Below are 26,224 nucleotides of genomic sequence, written 5' to 3'. Positions count from 1 at the left end.
CTGTGCTCACATTACCTCTTCCTTGTACAAATGCAGAGAGAAAGAGCACACAAGCATGCTGGTATCCTTTCCTATAAGGACACTAATCCTACTGGCCCTACCCTTTTAACCACATTTAACTTTAATTATTTCCTTACTCCAGATACAATCATATTATAGGTTAGGTCCTCAAGACGTGAATTCTGGAGGAGGCACAATTCAGTCCATAACACCCCACACTTTGGGCTGTATTCCCAAATAACCTGGGCCAGAATGGGCCTGAATGAATAAACCCACTGTGTTAGTACCCACTGGCTAAGAGAAGCTCATGGGAAGTGTAGCCTCAGTAAAACACAATGCTGGATCCAGAAGAGCAGCAGCCAGGGTGATTGGTTATTCTGCTCCCCACACTGGATCTGAATGGCATTTTCTTGACTGCCACAGGCTAACGATGTTCAGCACTTGTCCCTACCATTACTACATTAAGAAGAAGGGCAAAAGAGCCAGCCTTAGCCCCCACTTGCCTTAATAAACTGAATGATTCCATCTGGGACTCCTGTCTTGCTGAGCTTCCTGAGATACTCAGTGATGTCACTGGTTTGCAGCCCGACGCTGACAGCTGCATACAGGGAGTAGGCAGTTAGTTTGTACTCATGCACATGGGTTGGTCGGCACACTGGTTCTGCAATAGCCACCAGGAAGTCTTGAGCATATTTGTAAACTGGAGAGAAGGCTTCTAAAAAGATGTGGCCATCAGGAGCCTGAGAAACACCAAATGGACACAACAGTCAAGGAAATTAATGAGACAATTAGACTCTTTCCCACATCATTATCTACAAAGGATAAGCTGCCCAGAAAACCAACACCAGGGATGCTTTTGTAAGCACATCTCCAGTCAACTGTAGGGCCTGCTACTACTTTAACCAGATACAAGGAGTAGAGAAAAGTCTCCAAAGTCAGTAGCTGCCTCCCACTAGTCTTCACAGGAAAAGCCAACGACCTTACTGGCTATCTTTCTGGCTAGATGACCAATGAATGGAGAACATGAATTACTTCAAGTTGAGCAAAAAAGCTGCTTAGCAAATATGTCTCATTAATTTTTTCAAAAAGGAATTAAAACGTTACACAATAAATGCCACTATTCCATAGATGAAAGTAATTTTCAATCACGCGGCAGAACTGGAGAGAGAATGAGAGTAAAAGCAGGGTTTAGTGAGGAAGGAAGCCCAAGACCAGCCAGCACATGAGCGCAAACATGCTTATTCCTATCTCGGCTGTTTCAATCCATGCCTATGAAAGCTCGCTCTCAGTGGGCTCCGAAGCGCACAATCCTGCATTTCTGTTTGGGCCCCAACAACTCTTGGCCACTGGTAGTGGGCGTGCTTACCACCCAGAGAGGTCTGGAGGTGTGGTCGTCCTTGAGCGGCATCTGCAGCCTGTAGTCCTTGGCTCCATACTCATCCACTTTGGTGCCGGACTCATCCACCTGCTTCCCGGCCGCGGAGGGAACAGCTTCATGGGTGTCGTTCCCAGGCGCGTCGTCTTCCTCGTCTTCCTCATCCTCGTAGTGCCGCTTCTTGGACTTCTTCTTCTCTGCAGATATTAACAAGGACATACAAAGTGAGCCCTGCAGGAGCCTTGGGCTCCCCCCGCACTGACTAGTCGCAGGCCGGGGGAACCTGGCTGCAACTGAACTACCCCAGCGTCAACCACCCCTAGCCCGGAGCCACTGTGCACCTCGGGAGTCCTCTCCCTCAACTGCCCACCTAGCCCGGTTGCAGGGCTCTCCGGAGGTCGGGGTCGACCCCCGCCCAGCGGCCAGTCCCGACGGCATGCGCCGGCCGCGAGCGACTCTGGGGTCGATCGCCTCTGAGAAGGCCTAAGCAGCAACCACACAGGATGAGGGGGCCGGCGGGTGCAAGCAACCCCGAAACACGCCCGCGCCACGTCTCACCGCGGTCGGCCCGGTCTCTCTTGCCCATGACCGCGCCCGCTGCCGCCTACCACTGTCCCCAGCCTACCGCGCCGGCAGCTCTCGGAGGGACTTCCTATTCACACCGGAAGTTCTTCCGGGCTCCGCCCAGGAAGTCCCGCCTCCGGGCGTTCGGTCGCTGGGTGTGTAGCTGAGCCTGGCAGCTGAGCAGTCCGCTGGCTCTTTCCCGGTGCAGGCGCTTTCTCGACACTTTCTCTTAGTCAATGAAACATGTTTTGAGTACTTGTTATGACCGTCCAGGCACTGTTGTTTTAGCCCGTGGGTCAGAACAGTGAACTGAAAAAAGGGCTTGGCCTTCTGTAACAGAAAAATGTGGGCAGTAAACAAATGTATTGAGCGCTCTAAGGAGAAATAAAAGAGAATGACAGTTTGTGCTCTTCTGAATGCATGGTGCTAGAATATCTCTCTGAAGCGGTGCTAATTGAGTGAATGATCATGAAAGTGGACAATGTCCTATGTAAATACCAGAAAGGAACAGTGTGGACCTAGGGGCCCACTCAGGTTTGGCATTTAAGAGGAGAACCATGGCTGGGAGATGTGGGGGAGAGGAGACGGTATAGTGCCTGAAGAGAACTGATTCTCAAAATGGGATCCCCTGGCTCATCGACATCATATGGGAACTAGTTAAAATCAGTTATAAAGGCACAAACACAAAATAGCTGAATCATAAAATTCTGCAGGCCATGGCAACAATCTTGCCCCTAGATGTGATGTTCAACTTTGAGAACACCTAATATAGAGCCTTGTAGGTCATTGCAAAAACTGGATTTTATTATAGGGAGCTACTGGGTAATTTTTGAGCAGAGAAATGACAATCTTATTTAGTATTAAAGGGTCACTGCACTAGCTGCATTGTTGAAGATGGATTTTACAAAGTCAAGGGCAGCTACTGCAGTGCTCCAGTTAAGTCACTGGCTTTATAAGGATGATAAGGGTAAAGGTGATGAACAATGGTTCCATTCTGAATATATGTTAAAGATAGCAGAGGATTTGCTGACTAGCTCTGGAAGGTGAATGAGAGAAGTAAAGGAAAACTGCAAAGTTTTTGACCTGAGCAACTGTAAAAATGATGTACCTCAGGGAAGGTACAGACTTTTTTTTTAAAAGAAGGGTGACTGAGCAGCACCCAGCCCAGTACCAGCCTGCTGCTGGCCAGCTCTGGGCACCCCTACCAGTGCGGGGCCATGGTCTCTATTGAGAAAGCTCTGTGGAAGTATGCTACTGCAAAGTTGGGTAGTGTACTACTTCATCCTGTACTACACCACTGGCCAAGATCCACACTATCCTTCCAGAAGCTATGGCTCCCTGCCGGGCTGCACCTTTTCCCAGACCTTGAAAAAACCTAAAGGAACCAATCTGTGGGATCAGCCCCCAGACCTCAGCACTGTCCTCTCCCAAAGGCTCCCAAGCCGCTACCTCCCACCTCAAAAGGTACAGATTTGAAGAGTGGTTTTGGACATATTGAATGTGAGTGGCTATACTAGCCTGCTTGAGTGCCATAACAAAACACCACAGACTATATGACTTGAACAGTGAAACTTATTTTGTCACAATTCTGGAGGCTGGAAGTCCAAGGTTAAGATCCTGCTCTCTTCCTGGCTTGAAGATGGCCACCTTCTTGCTATGTCCTCACATGGGGACTGCGGGAAGGGAAAACTCTGGTGTCTTTTCTTCACGAGGGCACCGGTTTTCTCAGATTAGGGCCTCAACCATATGACCTCATTTAACTTTTATCATCTCCTCATAGGCTCTGTCTTCAAATACAGTAACGTTGGGAGTTAAGGCTTTAGTGTACAAATTCGGGGGATGATGCAATTCATAGAAGCAGCCTATTACATAAATAAAGGAAATGTCAAGCTGATAGTTGGGTGGAAGTCTGAAGTTCAGGGACCTAGAAATACGTTTGGGAACTGCCATCATATATCTATGATATTGAAGCTATAGAACTGATTAAAGTTACCCAGGGAACAAATGTAGGTAAAGAAATGTCTGGGAACATTTTACAGTGAAGAGGCTGGAAAATGGTGAATTCTTCAAAACCAGCTGAATGAAGAACAGCCAGTGAGATAGGAAAATCAGGAATCCTGGAAATCCTTTTATTCATCTCATTTCAGGGTCAAGGAAGTGATCTGCTGTGTTAGATGCTGCTGATCAGCTGAGCAAATTGAAGACTGAGACTCAGCCACAAAATCTGCAATGTAGATCAGTTCTCAGATAAACGACTTTCAGTAAATTGAAGCTTTGTTGTTACCTGCTCTAAATGAATTTCACTTTTCAAGAAATGGAGGAAACACAACTAAAACTTTCTTTTGCAGGTTTACATTTTCCCTCCGATTAATCATTTTCATGTGAAAACAGGGGGAACAATAGTGAAGGCTATTTAAATCATACCTAACACAACCCTAGCTATCTATATTTTGGTTTAGTTTTTTCCAGGCTTTTTTCCTGTGAGTAGGTGTTTTTTTTAACACCAAGATGTTGCTTGGACATAGAATTTATCTTTTCTTTTTTTTTTTTTATCTTCTTAACATAAGCTTTGTTGCAGTTCAGTTCGCTCAGTCGTGTTCGGTTCTTTGTGACCCCATGGACTGCAGCACGCAAGGCCTCCCTGTCCATCACCAACTCCCACACTTTACTCAAACTCATGTCCACTGAGTTGGTGATGCCATCCAACCACCTCATCCTCTGTCGTCCCCTTCTCCTCCTGCCTTCAATCTTTCCCAGCATCAGGGTCTTTTCAAATGAGTCAGCTCTTTGCATCAGGTAGCCAAAGTATTGGAGTTTCAGCTTCAACATCAGTCCTTCCAATGAACACTCAGGACTGATCTCCTTTAGGACTGACTAGTTTGATCTTGGAGAAGGAAATGGCAACCCACTCCAGTACTCTTGCCTGGAAAATCCCATGGATGGAGGAGCCTGGTAGGCTACAGTCCATGGGGTCCCGAAGAGTCAGATAAGACTGAGCGACGTCACTTTCACTTTTCACTTTTATGCATTGGAGAAGGAAATGGCAACCCACTCCAGTGTTCTTGCCTGGAGAATCCCAGGGACAGAGGAGCCTAGTGGGCTGCCGTCTATGGGGTCGCACAAAGTCGGACACGATTGAAGCGACTTAGCAGCACCAGCAGCAGCGGCAGTTTGATCTACCTACAGTCCAAGGGACTCTCAGGAGTCTTTTCCAACACCACAATTCAAAAGCATCAATTCTTCAGCACTCAGCCTTCTTTATGGTCCAACTCTCACATCCATACATGACTATTGGAAAAACCATAGCTGACTCTCACAACATGACTACTGGAAAAACATTCAAAAATAAATGTTTAATGACTATTTAATGAAGTTCCAATACTTAGGCCACCTGATGAGAAGAGCTGACTCATTGGAAAAGACCCTGATGCTGGGAAAGATTGAAGGTAGGAGGAGAAGGGAATGACAGAGGATGAGATGGTTAGATGGCATCACCAACTGGATGGATGTGAGTTTGAGCAAACTGGGAGATAGTGAAGGACAAGAAACCCCAGCCTGCTGCAGTCCATTGGGTCGCAGAGTTGGACATGACTTAGCAAGTGAAAAACAAGTCATAATTTATTTAGTCAAACCCTAATTTGGGGGCATTGGAATAGTTAGTTCCAGGTTATCCTATTATAAATAGCTCTGTAGAGTATTATCAGGTATTAATCTTTAACTGCATCTTGAATTTAAGACAAATTTTGGTAAATAGAAATAATGGCTTGGGAATTCCCTGGCGGTCCAGTGGTTATGACTCTGCACTTCCATTGTGGAGGGCCTGGGTTTGATCCCTGGGTGGGGAACTAAGATCCCACAAGCCGTGTGGAGCGGCCAAAAATAAAGAAAAAATGGCCTTGAATATACAGCATTTGTTTAAGCTCTAACTGCCAAACTTGGTTAATTTTCCTGAGGATGAGCTGGTTAGATGGCATCACCAACTGGATGGACATGAATTTGAGCAAGCTCTGTCAGTTGGTGATGGACAGGAAAGCCTGGTGTGCTGCAGTCCGTGGGGTCGCAGAGTCGGACACCACTGAGAGACTGAAGTTTAGTAACATATATGGACTTAGAGTTGATGTTGGAATAAGACTTTGGGGGAAGTTGGGATGGGGTGAAAGTATTTGGTACCTGGGGAAAATATGAATTTTCAGGAGCCATAGGGCAGACTGCAATATGTTTGTGTTTCCCACCAAAAGGTATTTTGAAATCCTAACCTCCAGTACCTCAGAATGTGACCTTATTTGGAAATACAGTCTTTAGAGGTAATCAAGTTAAAACGAGGTCATTATGGTGGGCCCTGATACTACATGACTGGTGTCCTTATTTAAAAAACGAAACAGAGGGAGACCACCACATGAAGACAGGAGGCAGAGACGGAAGTTATGGCCACATGCCAAGAACACCTGGGGCTACCAGAAGCTAGAGAGAGGCAAGGAAGGACTCCCCTCCAGGTTTAAAGGGAAGCACGGCCCTGATGATACCTTGTGTGTGTTGTGTGCTTATGCTCAGTCATGTCCCACTGTGAGCCCCCCAGGCTCCTCTGTCCATGGGATTTTCCTGGCAAGAATATTGGAGTGGGTTGCCATTCCCTCCTTCAGGGGATCTTCTGGACCCAGGAATCACACTCATGTCTCCTGCACTGCAGGTAGATTCTTTTACCACTGAGCAACCTGAGAAGCCCACCTTAACTTTGGCCTTACAGCCTCTGCGGCTAAAACAAACCAGCCAGTTTGCAGTACTTTGTTACAATAGCCCCCGCTATTGAACATGGAGAACTCAATTTGGGGCTTTTATAGATGTATTTTAGCACATCTGCAATCATATTCCTACACACAAAACTGTTGGGTCAGAGGATATACAAGACTCTAAGGCTTTTGACTTGGTGTTGCTAAGCTGCCCTCTATATGACAGTGTTAACTTAAATGATCTCCAGTACTGTGGGAGTGTCCATTCTTTACACTCTGACAGTAGGCTTTTTGTTTTTAGTCACCATTCATTTCTGATTTGGGTAATCAAAGTATCTAGAGAAATATGCCAGAGCATGTTGAGGAGAACTTACAGACTTATATCTTGGGAAGATTTAGTTACAATGTTTCTAGGCTGTCTCCTAGAAAGTGGTCTCCTAGAAAGTGATCAAATCAGGCAGAGGAGAGACAACAGTGTGTCCAAGAAGAGCTGTGGACAAAGCAATCACAGTGGAAATAAATATCAGCTTTATTAACACTCAAAGTGCCATTCATTTATATTCATTCCATAGTCCAGAAGGTTACTTAGAGTAAGCCTTTGCACCACAATCTTTCAAAAAATGAACATGTAAGAAAAAGCAATTTTCATTGTGCTAATTATTGCAGGCCTTCATGCACGATAAATCTAAACAAAGATGTGTGCCAACAATATACAAATTTCCATATAAACAAAGTCATTGATCACTAACAAAATATAAACATGGTTTCTTTCACATTAGATTAAAAAAAAAAAAAGCTATTTACCAGCAAGAAAAATCAAGTACATAAAAACTGTAAAACTCAAGAGATTTTATACATTTTTACAAGCACAATTTTGAATGAACACAAAATCAAATGTGCATGAAATGTGGCACATACCACACTGTATCTGGCTTCTGGTAGGTTTTTCTAATCATATCGGCTTCTTATAACATAAGCTTAGTGACATTCAACTTCAACAGTGAACTCTATTCCTAACATAAGTAATTTTACATGATACCGCACATTAAAAACAAGGTTTTCCTTAAGTACAACAACATTGTCAGACTGGAAATTTAATTCCCAATTCTTTTTCTGCCAGTTACTTAAAATACAAAATACGGTATAAAGACACAATAATTTATGTTTGGACATTTCTAAACCAATTTATAGTCAATCACAGAGAATCACAATTTTTCAATATATTGTTTTATGAGTGACGTCTGACCTTGCCCAGTAAGAAGAAAACTGAAAGTTGAAATCTTTGGGGTAGAATAAAGGAAATATTTCAAAACAGTAGGACAGGCCAACAGCAACTGGAGATATAAAAGCCTTGACATCTCTTCAAGATAATTTTGTTTCTCACATTTTTTCATAGCTCTGAGAATTCAAAGGCTGTTTTAGTGGACAGTGTTTTTGCTACTGCTTAAAACCTATTTTTTTCTCTTAATTTGCATTTCATAGAATTCTCAATGAGAATTCAATGTTCTCTGCAGGAATATTTTAATTGATAGGTATCTAAGTAAATCTGCAATCAACTGTGGAAATACAAATACATTTTGAATGGTAAAAACAAAATTAAGAAAATAGTTTTGATCAGCCAGCTGAAAATATATTCATATAGTAAATAATCTCTCAGAAAGCTTTATATATATTTAATTATTCTAACTAAACAGTATCCTTATAAAACAAGTTCATAAAAATGTAGAAATGAAAATAAGAAATTACTGGGATATATACACGTACCTACAGACAGAAAAAGACATCTCCACACACACATCCCCCAATACACAGAGTTACAAGCATACTTTCAACTTAGTCATGGATTTTAGAATACATATAAAATCAGAAAGTGATGTTGAACGCCTGAGTTCTCAACAAAGATAGAACCATAGATAAGTATACTTTGTAAAAGCATGAAAGCCCATCTAAATCAGTAATAGCGATGCAGTTACTGATGGCTACATCTTGAAAGAAGTTTAAACGTAGAGACACAGACAGTAGTTCAATGCACGCATTCACGATGCTCACACACCCATCAACAATTATTGGTCAGAGTAGTAAATCAGTGTACAAATTAAACATTTCCAAAAATGTGCAAAAAAGTCAACCTTGATAGGAAAAGAACACCTCTGTACATAAACTGCCCAGCATTTAACAGATTAAAAACATTTACAGAGAGAAGAAACTAATAGATTTAAATATAGAGAATTTAATGGCTACATTTAAAAATGTACATTAGGTCAAAGGGTAAATTTACAAATTGATAATCAGAATTTGCAACAATTAAAAGTTTATTCTCATATTTATCCAAGTTTACTTTTATTTACAATGATATTTGAATAAAAAGAACCATGTGAAATGTAAGAGATGTCAGACATTAAAAGTATTTTTGGTATTAACTCTTTTATAATATTTCAGAATGCAGGGTAGCAAATTTTAAAACCAACAGCAATAGAAAAAATGTAAACCTTTTACTTACTAAGATTGTATTAAAAACAAGTGTTTGTTTTTAAAGAAGTATTCTTATCCTTAGACACTGCACTTTCACTTGAACAGGGTATATTGCAAGGGTTTGGCCTACTTTCTTTTGCCCATAAACCTTTCCAGCTCAAATGTTTCCACTAGTTCTTTCTTATTCCAGGTGGAAAAACAGTCTTTGGAAAAATGAGAACATGACAAATCTATTTTGAAGCCTAAGTGTCTAACAGAGTTAGACATAATTTTGTTACTTATCTCTCCCCTCCAAGCAATGCTAATGCTAAAATCACCAGCAGTTAGTTACACAAATAAGTGAAGACAAAAGTGCTTTTCAGTATAGTCACAAACTTTACTGTCCTCAACTGGCATTAAGGGACTCAGAAATCCTACTTGGGGACAAATTCTGCATGTATGCTGGAGAGCAGACTTGTTCTTATCTTCCAAAATGTCTATGGCACAAAAAGTCCATAACCTACTTTTCTGCACAACTTTCCTGAAATGTCCCTCAAGTCAAACACAAGTTCATAAATGTCAAGACACTAGAAAGAAAGTACGCCACCAACCTGAGGCATCATGTGTCAATGTGTATGTATATGCATCTATGGTCAAGTGACATTAATAAGATTGGCACGTGTACAAACTCAAGTCTGTAATGTCTATAGAGTTCCATAATAGTTGAAGTAAATTCTGCGTGTCTAAATGCAAACACTGAGCACCTGTCCTTTAACTTGAAGGATAGATTCAGATACAAATTCTACTAGTACCTGTTTTATCATTTTTATACTATTAGCTTACAATTGGGCAGAAGTAACAGTGCTAATCATTTTGGCTATGTGTGCAGAAAATATAAAAGCTTTGGTTTAAAGTGATTCTGGTAATACAGATTGTAAATACAAACAAGAAGTCATTAGGCATAGGGAATAATAGTACTCACTGATTTAACGCCTTTTCTGTTATTAACAAAAATAGCATTACTGTCAATTAAAACGCACAATTTTGAAAAATATGAAGAATTACATGAGACTGCAATACAAGCAAAGATAAAATTTATTCTTTACTATAGCTATGACTCCTCCCTCAACTTTCTGAAACTAAACCATGTCCACTCTCACTACAACCGAGAGAAGGTTCTCTCAACTCCCCTAAGAGCGCACTACCCCCTACAGCTCTGAAAGGTGAAAACAGAGAGTAGGTTGGCATGATACTTCCACACCTATTATGGCATCCTGTCCAGATTGTGGCAGAAGTCAAAGCAAAGCTAAAGACGACTATCAAGTAGGAACAGTAGCTTCACAGCACGCCTTCCCTAGCCAACCAAAAAGAGGTATAAAACAATTTCCTTTTGAACACTTGGTAAGCTAAGGACGCTTGTTTTGATAATGTCTGGCAGAATTTCTATTCCAAAGAGCTCATGAAGAACTATGCAAAACCAATTACTTTCTATTTAAGAATTATACATAAGCTATTATACACACATACAAATTCAATTTTAATCTACTTTTAGCAACCAAGAGCTTGGCAATTTACAATAAATACCTTTATTAAACAACTGTTTGTACTAGCTACTTGTGGAAAATGTGCTGGCATTCCAACATCAGTAGGTTATACATATTTAAATTGTTCTTCCAAGAACAGAGACTAATCTAATTGGACATTCACACCTTTCCTTCCTTCCCACCCCTGCCCCAACTCCACAAACACATACACACACATGTGCACACACACACACACACACACTCTTCACAGAAAAGCTAGAGTTTTAGTCAAAATGCTAGCTTAAAAGTAAGGATTAGAATTTGCTATCCCTGGCTTTCTTGCTCATTGCCCTAAGTCTCATTGCCTTAACATTTGTAAACCATTTAAATGACCTCTTTAGGACAAAAACCACCATTCCAGTTCTTCTTTGAAAATCGTAACTGAATCATGATATACAGAGAATTTAAACAGTGCCAATGTGATTGAAAAATCAAGTAACCAACCTGGAAAATAATTTACTATGTCTCTTTAGAATCAAAATATCTTTCTATCCTTATCTTAGAAATTTGTATCTAGTAAAACTGCAATGTGTCTATCACAAAACAATGTTAATGTTTCTCTTCTAACATATTTTTAAAAAAAGAGGTAGAAAAGGGTAGGAGGAAGCAGGCATTAAGAAAAGTTTAATGGCCAGTACACAGTCTAAGGCCAAATGAACTCCTGAAGCCTACTGATTTTGGAGAAACTTTCATTTCGGTGGGTAATGTGAATTATTATTGATATAAAACAAAATTAAGGCATACAGAGAAAAAGGCACTACGAAAAATTAACAATTAAACTGCTTTTCATTAACATTTTAACCAATCTTTAAGATTCAAATAAATATAAACATTACATTTGTAACAAAGGCCAAACTTCATATAAAACAGTAAGATCTCAAGAAATTTTCCTGATCTTAGTATTAATAACACTGTTGGCAGAATTCAATTTCTATCAAATGTTTTGGGTATTTTAATAATTCAGATCAAAAGAAAATATTCTTTTCTTTAAAATAAAAAAGCAGGAAAAAAAAATACTACATAATAGAATAAATGCCCCCATCACTGGAACTGTTTGAACAGAGGCTGGGTTTTCATAGGGAGTCCTGAGCGAGAGGTGGCCTGACCTGTGCAGATCCCTCCAACTGGGGTGCTTCTACTGCCTGTTGTTTAGTTTATAACGGCCGATGGTTACCCAAAGTCACTTTCCCCTCACCTCATAAGTATTAACAGTTTAAAACATCATTGATGAACTTTTCAGAGTTACGATATGTCAAAAAAATAATTGTTTGCCCATTTTTTCCTCCTAGACTGTGACCTCCTTAAGGACAAGTTAATTTAAAACCTGACATAGTAAGTCACAATATTGAATAAGTAAATGAAAAAGACTCACCATGTTAAAAAAAAATTGATAGATCCCTATACTTGGCTGACACTAGGTGATTTTATATTGAACTATTGGTCCCAAATGAAATCACTGACAAAGAACTCTGTTGTTCTTTGGGCCAAGGATTTTGCATCTGGCAAATGTCTTTGCTTTTGCTCCCAAGCTTGGTTGTCCCTATAAACTATTCAAATTTTATTTTCTCAGTAATTTCATGTACCTTTTTATACTTCCATCTCAGAAATATTACACACCAGATCTGACATATACAAGAGCTGAAGTAGCAGAGAAAGCTACTCTAAAGAAATAATTTCACCTTTTAAATGTAGCTTCTATTGGAAATAAGATAAAGACTCCTTCAAAGCCAATTCAATTTACTATGAAATAAGTTTTAATTTTTCTTTTATAGTTCAGCCTGTGCATTAACATTTCAACCCATATAAATTATATAAGGTTGTCATGCCTTTGAAAACTTTCTAAGGCAGTAGTCTTCAACTGTTTCTCAGGTTAGAAACATGTTTTATAAATGAGGAAAATTAAAGATTGTCATATTGAAACTCTCAAAGTCTGTATATTTTAAAATACATTTTAAAGAATTACCATCAAAATTTCCATTAGTCATTATGATATTTTTCAACCCTTTTATTCAATATAATTTGTGTGCAATGTAAAAGATCTTGTATTTGGTCCAAGCCTAAGTCATGCCATCTTGAATCTCTCAAGGCCTAAGTAGAAAGGTATATCCTGAAAAGCACATAAAAGACTGCTAGTGAATCTTCTCCAGCACCAAAAAGTCTGCCACTATCAAAGCAGAATGCATTTTAAAGGCACAAAGTTAGCAGTCTGGTCATTTTCCAGCCTCAGCAAAGAAACATTACAGTATAGAAGAATCAGGTTGTGCATTTAAAAAACAAAACACATTTATAGTCATCCTAAAAAGTTCAAATTTCATTTGTTGATCCATATCATTATTAGAAAGAAAAAAAAATGGAGTGTTATATTTAACAGCCCCGATAGATGTGTTTCCTTTCAAAATTTTCTTTTTTAAATTTAATTTTGATCTTCCATACCTCATCCCACTTTAAGCTTTTTTGTTCTAGTAGTTTTTATATATATTAACTTTTTTTGTGGTTTTTGGTACCTTTAACAACTTGTATGAAATAAGTTCACATCACATTTTTATATAACTCTGTAAACTATTAGTCTATTCTTAAGTCTCTACATAAAGAACAATACTTTTCATAGTAATATTTTTCTTATAAAACAAAAGTCTTACGCAGCAGTGTTAACATAGCAGTTTCTTTTCAGGTGATTTTATTTTCTATAGCATTTTGGAAATAGACTGAAAAAAGCAAACATTTTGCTTCAGGTTTCACAGTCTCCCAAGGTTTCTCTTTAAAGAGCACTTGTCTCATATTCTACACTGCTGATTACCCTGACAGACCAAAAATGAGCCAAAAGGAAATCACAAGCACACAACACAAAGGAAGGAAAAGCCCACTGGTCCAGATACCACGGTCTTGCTCAAGTAGAAGAGATGCCTTCACTCATAAAAGACGAAGAAATTATAATAGATCCACATCCTTGGGGACTACATTTATAGCACAAGATTTGGCAGTTGATTTTCTGGGGGGTGGGAGGTAGGCTACTAATTCATGTTCTTCCTTGCAAGCTGCTTCCTTTCATTATACGGGAATAGGAGAAGCTTTAACAGCTGTATTTGTGCTTTGACTTCTTCTCAGACTAGCTAGTGGAATTTCAAATATTCCTATAGGGAATGCCAGACAGGACCTTGATACAGTAGACCAACATCTACTTAACTTCAGAAACAAAGTATTTTAAAAGGGTTCCTAAAGAAGCATACCTTTTAGCAGAAAATAAAATACCCAGGTCCCTTATGAATCTCATGAAAGGCATCACATTGAGGGCCTCCAGGAAGAATACTATTTTCTAGACCCTCAAAGTACTTAGCCCTTGCTTTAATATGCTGAAAAAATTGCAAGTGGCCAAATCACTGATATCATTTATGTTTTTCAGTAGCACAAGTCCATCAGAGATAGTGGGAGTTTCCCAGTAGTCTCTTTCTGCTTAATGTCCTTGGCTCTTATGCTAGAAATATCTGGCAGTTTTTAACCTTCATTTAAACAAGTTAATACTTTGCTTTAATATGCCTTTATTTTCCCACAATTATGAATGAACTGACTTCTGAGGAAAGAATATATACATACAGATGGCTGAGTTCAATAGGCTCCATGTTTAAGTTAATTTTATTTCCAAAATGAAAGTTACTGATTTGGGTGCAATACACAGCTGGTAAGAAAAGGGCTGCTCTTTGCTGTTTGTACAGATCATTCCCCCTTGACTTGAAGTAGTGATATCTGCTCTTGTAAAACCCTCATTATGCACTATATAACTCTCTGAAATTTACTTTTTGCAAGGAACCTGCTTTGTACATAGCCATTTTCGGTTTATAACCAGGGCTAGTATTTATCTCAGGGATTCTCAACTTCAGCACTTTTAATATTTGGGGAGGATAATTCTTTGATGGGGGAAGGGAGGTGCTGTTCTTGCGTACTTTAGTTTGTTTAGCAGCATCCCTGGCCTCTAACCACTAGATGCCTCTAGCATCCTCTTTTTTATGACAACCAAAAATACCTCCAGGCATTGCCAAATGCCAGGTAAAATTATCCACACCCCAGCCATGAAAACCACTATTTTACACGGCAACTGTTTTTTGAGGTACTTTAGCACTCTGTGATCCAAAGAACAAGGGTTTTATCTCACAACATTAGCTTTTAAGACACGGATACTCCAGGTTAAACTCTTAGTTCCTAAAGCATGTTTATCTATGGGGAATCAGGAGCTAGAATCAGAAAGATACAATATACATGATTTTATTTCTCCTTCCCCTTAATTTTGGGACTTTCCCCTCAGGTAAAGAACACAGTTTAAAATACACTAAACAACACTCAGTTCTTTTCATTATTTCTGTTGACTGGCAAATGTGGTCTCTTCTACTCTCACACATTTAATTAGAGCAGTCTTCTGTCTTTTAATTTGGATTTGCTTATTGACTTCACATATCTGCTTTAAAATAAAACAGTATCTTTTTTTTTTAAGCAGAAAGCTATCCCTCAAGGTTTATAGATTCCAGTAATATGGATCTATTATAGTGTATTTGCTTATTATACTGGTTAGGATTAACAAATAAACATACCTCTAGAGATTCCTATTTTCTATCAAGATTCCTATTGAGCAAAAAGCTTGGTAGACAGAGGTTAGGATCTAAAGAATACAGATACAAGAAGGAACCTATATTCTTTCAGTTGAGTACCTATCCTAAACTCAAGTTTAGGGCTCAACCCCACAAACGAGAATCTATTTTAAATACTACCACTAAAAACTACAAATTATACATCATTTTTTTCTTCTTGTTTTCCATGTCTCCCCATCACTGCCAATCTGTCAGTGACACAGGGAAAGACTCTACAATCTTTAGGTATTCCAATGATTTTTTTGTACTAAAAAGAGTGACTATGTACTAAAGTGCTGTATGTCTCTGAACCACATCAGTACATTATAAAAATTAAAAAAAAAAAGTTTCAAGTTCTTGTAAGGGAAAAAAAGATTAAATATAAAAAATTTAGGTTACTATTATTATTAATAATCAAATTTAACCAAGAATCAAGAGAAACACTTTTCCCTCTTGTCTTTTTTTTTTTCCTCCCCCATCTCTCTTTTTATAAAAAAGAAAAAGTGCAGTCAGAGAGAAGGTGAATGAAGAGACAGGAGCTGGGTAGAGGCACAGGAGAGGTTACTGGCTGCTAGTGATAGTGCACAAACATGTGCCTTAGAAGTTCATCAGCTGACGGCCTCAGTTTTGCCTCTACAAAAATCCGTTTGAGGAAATCTCGAGTATAGTCTGAGACGTGAGGTGGCAGCTTTGGGTTTGTTGGCTGAGTGGCGATTTTAAAGATGGCAGCCATTGCTTCAAACTCGGCCCAAGGAGGCTTTTCAGTTAGCATTTCTACCACAGTACAGCCCACGCTCCTAAGAGGGGGAAAAAAAAAAACCTTACACAAACATCATCATGAAAGTCAGTTAACTACCTACAAAATGAGAAACGTGTGAAGTTCATATACATTTAAATATGCCTTGGTCTCAAGTGTAAAATTTCATTACAAGGCTGTTATCATAGACAACTGTAACTGAGGTCAAGGCCCTCAGCTCCCTCACGGAGCCTCTGGGGTCTGAGGCTGACATTCTCCATGTCTCTGAAGGGCTCCTGCTCTGGACTGTCCATATCTCCAGCATCCCTGAGGTGTCTTGGAGCCACTGTGAAGCACCAAAAAGACGCAGGGGTGACTGAGGCCTCGGCTGGCCTGGTCAACACCGTGATGGCCGGGACACCTGCTCCTAGGCACCAGGCCCCCCCTCCCAGTACTGGAGGAGAATCTACAGAAGGTACAAATGAAGACCACCTCAGAGAAGAGAGCTTCAGGGCAAGAATGATGTAGTTTAGATCGACTGACATGGAGCTGAAGAAAACAGGATTTTTAAATTTGAGGAGACGTTTTTAAGTGAATTTATCTAATTTTAAGGAAACAGCTTTTTCCAAACTTGATTATCAATCCCAAACCCGAACAATGAGAAAAAAGTTGTTTTAAAGATAAATATGCCTGTAGTCACTACTGAACTCTCCAGTAGGGATCTGTCAGGGATATAGTGCAGTTATAGGAAAAGTATTTTATGTATGCAGTCTTGAAGAAAAACTTATGTTTTGAGTCTGCATTTCAATGAATTCTGACAGCTGTAGAAATAGATGGTAAACACTCAAATATTCTTCTTGTTGCACCAAAAGGTTAAATTTGTGGTACATGAATAGTTTTATAATAACTGTTACTAATAAAATGCCTTTTAGTGCATTATATTGACTCTTAGTTGAACCAACAGCCAACTTAAACATCTATGCAAACTTTAAAAAGTGCTTTTCTTTCTGAAAGCTGGTACTGTCTTAGAAGAGCTTTCTAAATGTAAAGTAGTGAAAATTGTAGCATATAATACATTTGTATAACTTTCAATATTTGATGTTTGTTAAACTCCACTCTGGGCAATCAAAAATGGATAAAAAATAATGAGAAATGAATTGGTGCTTCCCTCCTCCTTTTGCTAGGATAAAAGAAAAGAAATTTACCATATTTATTTTTTTAACTTTGTGCTTTCGAATTGCTTTGAAGGCATGATTTTTATTGCTTATTACTTTGGACTTGTACTTCTCAAACCTAACAACACTTCAGAAATCTCTGCCTGGGCCCCACTCTTGAGATACTCACATATAATTGTTCTGACATGGGCTCTGGGTATAGCTAATTTTTAAGCACCAATCCTCCTCCTTCCCTCCATTTCTCAAATGTGTGGATAGGTTTGAGAACCACTAGACTAACAGGTTAAATTTTTCCTATTTAAGGGAGATAATCAATTTAAAGCAATACCTTTAGTTTTGTTTCTATATGGCTCTGTTGATGGCTTTGTTACAGCTAAATTACTGTGTTATTATCTTGTTAAAAAAACAAGCAGCTTATGTTTGAGCTAAAAACAAAAACCCAAACCTGTACTTTAAACATAAAAATCAATGAAAACAAACTACAATTTAGTTCTCAAATTTGTTAGGCAAAGAATATTATTCATAAGTTTTGCTTCATATAATTCTCTAGCTTGCCACTGAATGTGTTTTTTTGTCTTTATCTTACAAAGAATAGAAACATTAGAAATTCTTTGTCTTTAGGTGCCTAAAATGAGTACCTATTAAAAACTTTACTCAAAGAGCTCATGTAAGTAGCTAGGGCTGAGAAGCAGGCAGGAGAGACTCCAGAGCTGCACAATGGAAAGGGTTTAGAGAACTGCTGACATCTCAAGGTGCCCAACCTCAGGCTCAGGGGCTGGCAGGCAGTGAGAACTTAGTTAAGTAGGAACCAGAGTGACCTTTAGTGAACAGCAAGAGGAGGAACAGAGATTCCCCTCATTTCCTAGCTCTGTAGTGGTCACAGAGAGAAACTTTCTCTTCTCCACTTCAATAAATAACAATAAACACAAAAGAAAGAAAACCATTTTTCTCAGTGGGAAGTAGGAAATGACCGTTTTATGTTCTAACTCAAAATTATTAAGCAATCAAAGGTTAACTGAATTGTAAAACTAACAATAAAGATTAATTACTTTAAAAGTTCATCAGGGAAATAAAATGAAGACAGCTTTCTAATGCTGAAATTTGCTTAAGATGAAATCCTTCCTAAAGAATGAAAAAACAGTTCGAAAGCTCTATTTATTTGGTCAGTTATTAAGCCTTGAAGGGCATAATTAAAATGATATCAATCCTTGTAATCCTGACATCCTATTTCAAAAGTACAAAAAAGAACTTAAGTTCATTTCAATAATTTCCATCCTGAGTGGAAATATGTTAATAAGGTATGTGTTTTCAGGCAAATCCCACATCAAAACCTACCAGATATCTGCTTTTCTGCCATAGCCTTCTCCACTGATCACTTCAGGGCTCATCCAGTACGGTGTGCCTGTGACAGACTTCATTCCCGTCCCTGAAAGACAGATGGTTTGAAGCCGTTTGCTGGCCCCAAAATCTCCTAGTTTGACGTTGCCTGTTGAATCTCGCAGAATATTTGCACCTAAAACAAGAAATACCCTCATTTCCTTATTTGTATTGGCAATTTGGAATATAACATAAAACAACAAAGGCAGAAAATTACTTAGACGCTTCAATCCGTCTCCAAAATCAGGCTGCTTTGCACCTCTGAATAGTACCTGGCATAATGCCAGGCGTAAGGTCAGTGTGTATTGAAGATTTCTTACATGGAACAATGAAAATTTAGTGTCACTGTGTGTGCTTCAGGACCAAAGAAAAGGTTCTCCCACTGAAAAGGGCTGGTGCAAGTGGGAGGTGAGGATGAAGAAGAGGAGAAAGGGGAAACGAACCAAGAATGGGAAGTTCAAAAAAAAAAGGAATGAGAAGTTCAGAGGAGGATGATGAAAGCAATAGCAGGTTCTTGGTCCCAGCCTCTCTGTTATCAAGCAAGAAGCCCCTGTCTACAGGATTATTTCCCTGTGAACCTAGCCTCTCCTCAGGAACCTCCATAATCAAAATTTCTCCTTCTCAACTTCTACATAGTACATTTTAAATCTATTCTAAGCAAGCTTCAAGTTTCTGTTTTAAAATTTCATTTGCTTCTATAACTTTTACCTTTATTTATTATAAACTGACCATGACTGCTTAGCTGAGAAAGTGTTTACAGAGTCCTCCCCTGTAAAGTTACTCTTTCCCCGTCTCCATACTAAGCTCTCTGGAAGAAGTTCACTAAGTATAAGGGAGTGAGAAGTTATGCTCTAGGCTTAGTAAGTTACATACATTATCTGGAATTATTCTGCATGGGAGATTTGTCTCTTCTTTCCTATTTATTCGGCCATCCATTTCTACCAATCTGAATACGTGGATATTTATTTTGTACTTTGGGTTATAAACCAATGACTTTATTATTATTATTTTTGTTTTGTTTTTGCTCATGTTGTTTACAGCTTTGTCCATTGGGAGTCCTCTCTATTGGCTCCTGTGTCCCTTTGCCATAACTCAATCATTGTGTTCTTACTTGGTTGGATTTCTGGATTGTTTATTTGTTAGCACTGTCTTACATTCTGGCACCAGAAGATGCTCCATGTTCACTCTGTGTACCTCCTGCACCAGGTCTACAATCAGCCATTTCTCCAAGGAACATTAGTTCCTTTTAGTGGAGAATGGTATCTGAAACCAACAACCTAGGAGCTAGGTTCATTTATTTTTATTCTCTATTTTCCCCTTTATCATCTTTTTTTAATATAAATTTACTTATTTTAATTGGAGGCTAATTACTTTACAATATTGTAGTGGTTTTGGCCATATATTGACATGAATCAGCCATGGGTGTACATGTGTTCCCCCCTTACCATCTCCCTCCCCATCCCATCAGTGCACCAGCCCTGAGCACCCTGTCTCATGCATCGAACCTGGACTGGCAATCCTTTTCACATATGATAATATACATGTTTCAATGCCATTCTCCCAAATCATCCCACCCTCACCCTCTCCCACAGAGTCCAAAAGACTGTTCTATACCTCTGTGCCTCTTTTGCTGTCTCACATGTGGGGTTATCGTTACCACCTTTCTAAATTCCATATATATGTGTTAGTATACTGTATTGGTGTTTTTCTTTCTGGCTTACTTCACTCTGTATAATAGGCTCCAGTTTCATCCACCTCATTAGAACTGATTCAAATGTATTCTTTTTAATGCCTGAGTAATATTCCACTGTGTATATGTACCACAGCTTTCTTATCCATTCTTCTGATGGACATCTAGGTTGCTTCCACGCCCTGGCTATTATTTATCATTCTTTAAACTCAATCTTTTTTCTAGGATTATAAGTCTAGTTTCTTCATATATAAATTATCTCTAAAAAACTACCTTTTTTTAGTAGTTACATATATTATTTGGAATTATTCCGTGTAGGAGATTTGTCTCTTTTTTCCTACTTATTCAACCATCCATTTCTACCAGTGTGAATACATGGATATTTATTTTGCACTTTGGTTATAAACCAATGACTTTACTATTTTTTTTGTTTTGCTCATGTTGTTCCAGCTAAGTTGCCGTTTTTAAACAAGCAATTTATTTTATTGACTTATCTAATTTTAGTTTCTAAACTTTACCTAAAATTTTCCTAACCTTCAGCATATTTTAGATTAAAAAAAAAAGATTCGTTATCTGTCTTCTTTTTTTTAAAAAAAAAAAAAAAAAACAGCCTCTAAGAAGGAATGTGAATAGTGGAGAAAAACCTATATTATAGACTGGAGAGAATACAAACTGTCCATCCCCACCATGAACTTCTGGCCCTGTCTTCTGTTCTCACAGCAAATTTCCCAGTCTAGTCAATTAAGGCCTGTCTTGAGGGGAGAGTCAAGGATTCGGTCTCTGTATGCATAAGCCAAAGTATGCCTTGGTACCAGTGATTCTCTAAAACAGCACTGCCTTTTTGACCCCTCTCGCTGTCCAATACTTAAAGAAGGACTCTGTTAAAAAAAAAAAACACACCACTGTGTCTAAAATATTTAAGCTGGGGAAGGACAACCAACAACCCAGTTTTTAATGGATACCACCTGGGCAGAAACAGTCCCAGGCAGGTCATAAACAAGGAGAGCTATCTCTGGGAAGTCATCACCAATGCTGAATCAATGCCCATCCACACAAAGGGCTGAAGAGAAAATGTATATAGCAGGTTCCCAATATAGTTACCTAACTTTTTAAAAACTTACTTAGGATATGTTAAAAGTAAACTGTTAAGGAGACTTTTCAAATACACACAAAAGCAGATAGAACACTGCATGACGCCCTCACCCAATCCCAGCAATCACCTGGGCGACCTCTTCTAACCACACTACTAGCCACTCCTTCCCCTCACATTGTCTGAATCAAATTAAAGACATTATGATCAATAAACAGTTCACTACACATCTTTAAAAGACAAGGGTTCTTATCACACATAAGACAACAGACAATAATTCCTTGATATTATTAAATATATACTCAGTGTTTTGTTGTTGTTTTTTTTTTTTCAAAAAAATCCATATCCAAACAAGGACCTTATGTTGAGAATCACTGATACATCTTTCAAGTCTTTCCTAAAGTTCCTTCCAATCTTTTTTTTTTCTTTGCAGTTTATAAAGAATCTAAGTTGTCTGCCTACAGCTTTCTTATTGTCTAGGTTTTGCCGAGTCCATCCTAAGGAGTCATTTAACATGCTGATCTGTTCTCTATAAATGTTCCATAATTTTACAATTTGGTAGCTGAATCTAGAGGCTTGATCAGACTCAGGGTCAAAAAGAATTTGGGGAGGGGGAGGAAACTGCTTTGTAGATATAGTCTACAAATAGGAAGTATGCAATGATAGACTGTCTCTTTGAGGTGATGTTAGCAGCCATTAATGTTTAGTGCATATATCTATTAATCCCATTAGTAGTTGTAAAATGGTACTATTCTATCATTCCCTCTTTGTTAGCCAAAATATTTTTATAAAGGTCATTCTCTATTTACTCCTCAGTAGTACAGTTCATCGGAAAAGGCGATGGCACCCCACTCCAGTACTCTTGCCTGGAAAATCCCATGGACGGAGGAGCCTGGTAGGCTGCAGTCCATGGGGTCACGAAGAGTGGGACATGACTGAGTAACTTCACTTTCACTTTTCACTTTCATGCAATGGAGAAGGAAATGGCAAACCACTCCAGTGTTCTTGCCTGGAGAATCCCAGGGACAGGGGAGCCTGGTAGGCTGCTGTCTATGGGGTAGCACAGAGTTGGACATGACTGCAGTGACTTAGCAGCAGCAGCTGCAGCAGCAGTATAGTTCATAAAAGAAAGGTCAAATAAAGAAACCCTATTATGAAATAATGAGCTGGTTCCCTACTTTTCATTATGAACTCATGAGTCTGAACTTAAAAGTAAGCAACTAGCTTTCCTTTTCCCTTGCCATTTAAACACTGCTTATTCTGGGACTTCCCTGGGGGTGCAGTGAATAACAATTTGCCCGCCAATGTAGGGAACACAGGTTCGATCCCTGGCCTGGGAAGATTTCATATGCAGCAGAGCAACTAAGCCCGTGCACAACTACTGAGCTCACGTGCTGCAACTACTGAAGCCTGAGCACCTGGAGCTCATTCCCCACAACAAGAGAAGCCACAGCAGTGAGAAGCCCTGAACACCACAGCCAAGAGTAGCCTCTGCTCACTACTGTCAACCAGAGAAAACCCACGCAAAGCAATGAAGACCAAGAGCAGCCAAAAATAAATAAATAAATAATAAAAGGTTTCTCTTTAATTAAAAAAAAGTTCATTATAAAAGTTTAAAAAATACATAAAAAGTAAAAAATATGAAGGAAATAAACAATTATAACTCATCCTGCTACTTAAAAATAACCACCATTAATCATGTGAAAATTGTTCTATGTCACACTTTAATTTTATAAACTTGAGATCATACTGCATATTCAATTTTATATCTTACATTTTTCTTATCAATATATTCGCTCTATAATGTTTTCCTGTCTTTGTTTTTGTTTTTCTCTTTAAACTTTTTTTTAAGGGGTCTCATACTCGGTGACAGATTTTTGTTCAAGTTGTTTTCATTAAAAAGCACTGATTTTTAAAACTAATAAACTGCCACACACAAAACATATAGTCCACAAAAACATTCTCCTTTCCTTCGGAAGGTTTTAAAACGCACAGTTATCATTAACCAGTCTTTGACTATTACTTAAATGGCCAATTGAGACAAACAGTTCTGAGACCATTCTTCCACCACTGATTAAGACTGGGGTGGCAGGTATTGGGGATAATATTCATTTAGCCTTCTGAGCTTTCTGGGCAGACCTGGTGACCTTGCCAGCTCCAGCTGCCTTCTTGTCCACTGCTTTGATGACACTCAAAGCAACCGTCTGTCTCATGTCACGCACAGCAAAACAGCGCCTTATAATGTTTTTAAATCAGCTTGCTTCCAACTTCCTCATGTTACTAGCAAGGTCAGAAGAGGATCTACTTGAACGGGTAGCTCCCCTCAGTTCCTTTACCTTATCTTATTATGAAGGCTAAAGAGAAACTGGCTTGAATAGAGATTATTACTAATAGAATAACTCACAAATCATTTCCCTACAAAGTATAGGGAGTATACTTAATTGAAGTATACTTGACCTACAACACTATGCTAGTTCCATGGCATAAACACGGTGATTCAATACTGCTATACATTATAAAATGGTCACCACCTTATGCAGTTCTTGGCTTTCAGGTTTTGAACTTGACATCTGAGGTCTGCCTAAGCAGGGAAGATCTTGAGGTGAAAAACAGGCTCCTATTTCTTTCAGATCATGAGTCACACTGCCATCCTCTAAGAGTCACTAGGCAGGTCCATTCTGTACATGTGATCCAGCTCCAGCATTCTACAGCAGATTCTACTGCCTGCCAATTCAGGGGACATGGGTTCAATCCCCAATCAGGGACGATTCCACATGCCTCAGCAACTAAGCCCATGCGCCACAACTACTGAGCCTGTGTTCCTAGAACCCGAGCTCCAAAACAAGAGAAGCCACCACAATGAGAGGCCCGTGCACTACAACTAAGAGTAGCCCCTGCCTGCCACAACTAGAGAAAGTTCGAGTGCAGCAACGAAGATCCAGATCAGCCAAACTAATTTTTAAAGAAATGAGGAGCCGAGACACAGAGAGATCAAGTGTCTTGTCCAAGATTACACATGTGGTGATGGATAAAGCCTGAATTTGAACTGGGTCAAATTTGAGCCCCTATTTTTTTTTCTTAATTTATTTTTAATTGGAGGATGTTTTACAATCTGTGTTGGTCTCTGCCATACAACAACATAAACCAACCGTAACTATATATATATACATATATCCCTTCCCTCTTGAATGTCTCTCCCGTCCTACCCCTCTGTGTCAGCACAGAGCTCCAGGCTGTGGTCACTGTGTTACACCGCAGCTTCCCACTGGCTACCTGTTTTACACCTGGTAATGTGTATGTTTCAATGCTCCTTTCTCAACGTGTCCCACCCTCTCCTTGCCCCAAGAGCCCCTATTCTTAACCACTATGTTCTAAGCCTATGCACTGTGTATGAAAATATGTCTCATTCTTATGTTCACTTGAACTTCACTGATTCTGTGAACCTCCACAGAAGAGCTTCCCTCTTGTAGAAACGTGAACAACAGGACTAGTTGGAATTGTTTTCCTATGGCATTGTAAAGGTAGATGAATTAATTTAAATGTTAAATTTCTTAACCATAGCACATTTTCATTAAAAAAAAAAAACAACTGAGTACTTAAAAAACACCTCATTGCTTACCTTTTATATCTCTATGAACAATCATATTACTGTGCAAATAATGAACTCCCTCAAGAATCTGACGGGTGTACTTCCTGGTCACATTCTCAGTAAGAGCTCCATATGCTTTTAATTGGTCCTTAATTGAGCCCTAGGAAAAAGGAAGCAAAACAAAACTATAGTATGGTTTGAAATGAAAAGTACTGGTAAATATTTTTAAGATTTGTGTACCTATATTTATCTATTATTCTTATTGACTGAATGAAGTGCTCTATATTTTATTTACTTGAAGTTTAGTTGACATACAATGTCATATCAGTTTCAGGTATATAACATAATGACTCAACATTTAAGTACATTACAAAATGATCACCACTATGATCACTCCTGGTAACCATCTACCTCTGTACAAAGTCATTATAGTATTATTTGACTATATTCCTTATGCTGTATATTACATCCCATGACTTATTTATTTAAAACTAGATGTTTTAATTTGGAGAATCCTAGTTAATGACCAGAAGGCTTTAATTGGAGAACACAGGAATTCTTAGGAAGAACATTATATGCCATTAATTTAACACAAAAGTCTTCTATACTTCTGGACTAGAACTGTGAAAGAGTAAGTGGCATAGCTGAAGGAAGCCTTTAAATTATTTTTTGACTGATTTTTTGACTGATACTCTTTGTTTCTGTGACTGTGCTGGTTCTATCTCCTGTTCCCTTGCAATTGGTACAATTTTTTAAATTCTCCAGTACCTTTGTCTTGCTTGTTTTTGGCCTGACTACATTTTTTTTAATTTTCCTACTTGCTCTTCTATATATGTCCTACTTTATTTATTTTGTTCTTACTTTGTTTTTAAAACACTGTTTTATTGATATCTGAAAATTTACTTCTCAGGAGAAAGAATGGGTATGATTAGAAGATCAGAACACATATGAGATTTTAAAGTTTTTCTTTTATATACTCACGATTTTAGCTCAAAACATGAGAAAAATATATTAAAAAGGAATTTCTAACTTTCTGAAGTCTTTTTAGGCAGGTACTATTTCTGAGAACAGGAAATCAATCTGAGGTAAGACATAGGCATCTGAATTTTGAAAAAGCTTCTCTGATAATTCCAACATGCAAATTTGATAATCACCACTTTGAAGACAGAAATAAAATGCTTCCTGAGGGACAAAATCTTTTCCTTTAAAGAGAAAACACATCCAAATGTTCCAGTCTTTCTTTCAATTCTT

General features: G+C 38.6%; 2 protein-coding genes across 6 annotated transcripts in view; both read right to left on the bottom strand.

Moving 5' to 3' along the window:
• Positions 1-2,038, bottom strand: part of ERCC3 (ERCC excision repair 3, TFIIH core complex helicase subunit) — a 28,781-nt gene extending 26,743 nt beyond the window's left edge. The window contains exons 1-3 of one of the 2 annotated variants that reach the window (XM_081581149.1): positions 1,934-2,038; positions 1,367-1,572; positions 500-740 (exon numbers count right to left, since the gene is read on the bottom strand). In XM_081581149.1, the coding sequence (XP_081437275.1) occupies positions 500-604 (105 nt within the window). In that variant the 5' untranslated portion in view covers positions 605-740; positions 1,367-1,572; positions 1,934-2,038. The remainder of the gene's footprint in view (positions 1-499; positions 741-1,366; positions 1,573-1,933) is intronic. The other variant, XM_081581148.1, reaches the window with a different exon arrangement.
• A 5,013-nt stretch (positions 2,039-7,051) lies between these two features.
• The window catches only part of MAP3K2 (mitogen-activated protein kinase kinase kinase 2), a 94,033-nt gene continuing 74,860 nt past the window's right edge, over positions 7,052-26,224 (bottom strand). For 3 of the 4 annotated variants that reach the window (XM_081581154.1, XM_081581151.1, XM_081581152.1), the window contains 3 exons: positions 25,004-25,133; positions 18,563-18,740; positions 13,099-16,113 (listed from right to left, as the gene is read on the bottom strand). In XM_081581154.1, the coding sequence (XP_081437280.1) occupies positions 15,888-16,113; positions 18,563-18,740; positions 25,004-25,133 (534 nt within the window). In that variant the 3' untranslated portion in view covers positions 13,099-15,887. Of the gene's footprint in view, positions 7,157-13,098; positions 16,114-18,562; positions 18,741-25,003; positions 25,134-26,224 lie in introns of those variants that run through there. The other variant, XM_081581153.1, reaches the window with a different exon arrangement.

This window comes from Giraffa tippelskirchi, chromosome 3 (genome assembly GCF_054371585.1).
Source record: "Giraffa tippelskirchi isolate mGirTip1 chromosome 3, T2T-mGirTip1v1.2.pri, whole genome shotgun sequence".
Taxonomy (NCBI): Eukaryota; Metazoa; Chordata; class Mammalia; order Artiodactyla; family Giraffidae; genus Giraffa; species Giraffa tippelskirchi.
This window is presented reverse-complemented; position numbering and strand designations above follow the sequence as displayed.